Below are 4,000 nucleotides of genomic sequence, written 5' to 3' on the forward strand. Positions count from 1 at the left end.
GACGTCAGCGCGGCGCCACCGGCACCACGCCGCGGCGGGAGCGGCGCCATGGTGGGGGTGGGTGACCTTGCGGGCAAAGAGGGGGGAACCCCCTTGGGGGAGACGCCACCTCAGGGGTTGTTTTTCACCCCTGGGGGATGAATCGCCCCGTGGTGAATAGTGAGGTGATGACGTCACGGTGAGGCGATGACATCACAGTGATGTCACCGCCGCCATGTTGGAAGTGGGTGACCTTGCAGCCAGAGAGGGGGGAACTCTTGTGGGAGACGCCACCTCAGGGGTTGTTTTTCACCCCTGGGGGATGAATCACCCCGTGGTGAATGGCGAGGTGATGACGTCACGGCGAGGCGATGACGTCACGGTGATGTCACCGCTGCCATGTTGGAAGCGGGTGACCTTGCAGACAAAGTGTGTGTGTGTGGGGGGAACCCCCTAGGGGGAGACGCCACCTCTGGGGTTGTTCTTCACCCCTGGGGGATGAAGAACATCATGGGTGGTGAGGTGATGACGTCACAACGAGGTGATGACGTCACGGTGATGTCGCCGCCGCCATGGTGGAAGAGGGTGACCTTGCAGGCAAAGTTGGGGGGGAACCCCCTTTTGGGAGATGCCACCTCAGGGGTTGTTCTTCACCCCTGGGGGATGAATCGCCCCGTGGTGAATGGTGAGGTGATGACGTCACAACGAGGTGATGACGTCACGGTGATGTCACCGCCGCCATGGTGGAAGCGGCTGACCTTGCAGACAAAGAGGGGGGAAACTTTGTGGGAGGTGCCACCTCAGGGGTTGTTCTTCACCCCTGGGGGATGAATCACCCTGTGGTGGTGGGTGGTGAAGGGATGACGTCACGATGAGGTGATGATGTCACGGTGATGTCACCGCCGCCGTGGTGGAAGCGGGTGACCTTGCAGACAAAGTTGTGGGGGGGGAACCCCCTTGTGGGAGGTGCCACCTCAGGGGTTCTTCACCCCTGGGGGATGAATTGCCCCGTGGTGAATGGTGAGGTGATGATATCATTGCGAGGTGATGACGTCATGGTGATGTCACCACTGCCATGGTGGAAGCGGGTGGTGACCTTGCAGCCAAAGTGTGTGTGTGGGGGGAACCCCCTTTGGGAGATGCCACCTCAGGGGTTGTTCTTCCCCCCTGGGGGACGAATCACCCCGTGGTGGTGGTGGCGGGTGGCGAGGCGGTGACGTCGCGGCGAGGCGATGACATCACGGTGACGTCACCACCCGCAGGCCCCAGCAAGGCCAAGGAGGAGCACACTGTCTACTGCTCCCTGCACGCCCAGGAGCCCCTGGCCCTGTTCTGCAGCACCTGCGACACCCTCACCTGCCGCCAGTGCCAGCTCAACGCCCACAAGGACCATCAGTGAGTGGCTAATTAATTAGCTGCCCCCTCGTTAGTGCCCCCCGCGGCCGCCTCGTTACCTTCTGAGCTCATCAGCCACCTCGTTAACCCCCTGCAAACACCCAGGGAGTCCAGGAACCCAACGGCTTCCTCAACTCCAGGGGTTGCTTGTGCACCTTAAGCATCTTTCTCACTAATTATCTACCTAATTAAGCTAATTAACTCCTTTATATAGAAGAGCTCAAGCTAATCTGCAGGCTAATAGTGATTATTATTACTTATTGATTATTAAAACTCCTCAAACTCATTGATTATTACCAAAAGCGCCAGCAGAATTGGTGTGGGATCTAATTAGCTGCTTTGCTAATTAGTTTGATTAATTTGAGGGGGCTTAAAGGATTGGGTGGTGGATAATCAATTTAATTAGCATTAATTGTGTCAATTACCTGGATTTTTAACCAATTGCCTTAAAATTTGGTGAGTTTTGCTCTGCTGGGTTAAAGTTTCTGCTTGAAATAATTAATTTGGATCTAATTAATAATTAATTTAATTACCCGAGCTGGTTCCTCGTTAGGTGATTTAGGTTAATTACATCAAGAGGGGTTTATTGTATAAAAAGGGGTCTTGATGCTCAAGCTCTAGTTGGGTTAACTCATTAAAGCTTTGTGGATGACGAGCATCTTAACCAGCTTAATTAACCCAAACTAATTAGCAATGACTAACGAAGTTAACGAGGAAATTGAGTTATTATCTTTAATTATGCCAATTAGCTTGATTTTTTTAACCAATTTCCTTCAAGATTTGGTGAGTTTTGCTCTGCTGGGTTAAAGTTCCTGCTTGAAATGATAATTAATTTAGATCTAATTAATAATTAAGGTAATTACCTGAGCTGGTACCTCGTTAAGTCACTTGGATTGATGGATCATATTAAAAGGGGGGTTGATAGATCAGATTTAACTTGGTTAAACCATTAATTAGAGGTTGGTGGCTGATGAGCCTGATAGCTAGGGTTAATTAACTAATTAGCAGTGGTTAACGAGGAGACTGGGTTAACGCAGTGGATGCTGCTCTGGCCAGGTAGCTCCAGTGGGTGGGTGCTGGGGAGGAGGAGAGGGGGGTGTCATATACCCCCCCCCCCCCCCCAAGACCCCCTCCCCATGGGTGGCTGCACCCATTGGGGTGCTTTAGGACCCCTCCCCCTCCCCTTAAACCCCTCCCCCCCCTTATTAACCCCCCTCCCCTTAATTTTTGGGGTGTTTTGGGGGGGTTTCCTCCCCCAGGTACCAGTTCCTGGAGGACGCGGTGAAGAGCCAACGCAAGACGCTGGCGACGCTGGTGAAGCGCTTGGGCGACAAACAAGCCACCCTGCAACGCTCCACCAAGGAAGTGTGCACCTTGTAGGTGTCCCCCACCCCCCTCCCCACCGTGACACCCCCTCCCCTAATTAATTAACCCCCCCCCCAACCCCCCTTTTTTTACCTCCTCAGCATCCAGCAGGTGACGGACTTGCAGAAGCGGGTGCAGGTGGACATCAAGCTGGCCATCCTCCAGATCATGAAGGAGCTCAACAAAAGGGCCATGGTGCTGGTCAGCGACGCCCAGGTCAGCCCCAAAGAGGGGAGGGGTCTTGGAGAAGGTTATTTTGGGGAGGGGGAAGGCGGGGGGGGCCTGTCCCTGGGGATGGGGGACACACCAGACAACGTGGGTTGAGGATGGGACGTCCTGGCAAACTCGCCTGGTCAGCTTCTGTGATGAGGTGATGTGAGGGGAAGGGTGTGGGAAGAGTTTGACAGGGTTTCTCCCAGTGTTCTGACTGGGGAAACTGGGGAAACACTGGGCAGGGAGACCCTCAGCTGGGTTCAGAATGGGAGGGAGGGAACCAAATCCCAACTGGTCATCAGTGGCACCCCCCAGGGCTCAGTCTGCTTCAACACCTGGGTGAAGGGATGGGATGTCCCCTCAGTGGGTTTGGAGGTGACACTGAGCTGGGGACAAGGTGTTGAGCTCCCTGAGGATGGGGTGGGACGAGGTGTTGAGGGCTGAGGGGGCTCTTCAGACTGGACCAGTAGGCTGAGACCACTGGGATGAGGTTGGACGAGGCCAAGAGCCCCGTGGAGGGTGGGGGGGAGACGAAGGACCTGGGGGTGTTGGGTGGCTGCAGGTTGAGCATCAACCCAAGAAGCCCCATAGCATCTTGGCTCGGGTCAAAACCAGTGTGGCCAGTAAGGATTGTGCTGGACTGGGCCAGTTCTGGGTTTCTCACCATCAGAAGGACATTGAGCTCCTGGAGGGTGAATGAGCCTGGAGAAGAGGAGGATGAGGAGGATGAGGAAGGAGAGAGGGGTGCAGAGAGGTGGAGAACAAGGAGCAATGTCCAACCTTGGGATCCTGGGCTCCTCAGGAGACTCTGATGTGTCCCCCCCACCCCTTTTTTTGGGGTCCTGAGGTGGTTTCTGTGTGTCCCCCCCCTGCAGAAGGTGGCAGAAGGGCAGCAGGAGAAGCTGGAGCAGCAACACGGGGCGATGACCAAGCTGCAGCGGCAGCAGGAGCACGTCCTGCGCTTCGCCTCCTGGGCCCTGGAGAGCGACAACAGCACCGCTCTGCTGCTCTCCAAGAAGCTGGTGAGGTGCCCCCAGGGGCCAAACTT

At 55.3% G+C, this 4,000-nt stretch overlaps 1 protein-coding gene across 1 annotated transcript; it reads left to right on the plus strand.

Annotated features, from left to right (window-relative positions):
* Positions 1-1,054: 1,054 nt before the first annotated feature.
* LOC311204409 (transcription intermediary factor 1-beta-like) lies at positions 1,055-3,974 on the plus strand (the record flags this gene model as incomplete). Its single annotated transcript, XM_084280839.1, has 4 exons — positions 1,055-1,374; positions 2,634-2,750; positions 2,841-2,955; positions 3,828-3,974. Coding segments are annotated over 4 exons (699 nt in total), but the record flags the coding sequence as incomplete, so codon positions are not given.
* Positions 3,975-4,000: the final 26 nt, after the last annotated feature.

Source organism: Gallinula chloropus (assembly GCF_964237585.1).
Source record: "Gallinula chloropus genome assembly, contig: HAP1_SCAFFOLD_837, whole genome shotgun sequence".
In the NCBI taxonomy this organism is placed as follows: Eukaryota; Metazoa; Chordata; class Aves; order Gruiformes; family Rallidae; genus Gallinula; species Gallinula chloropus.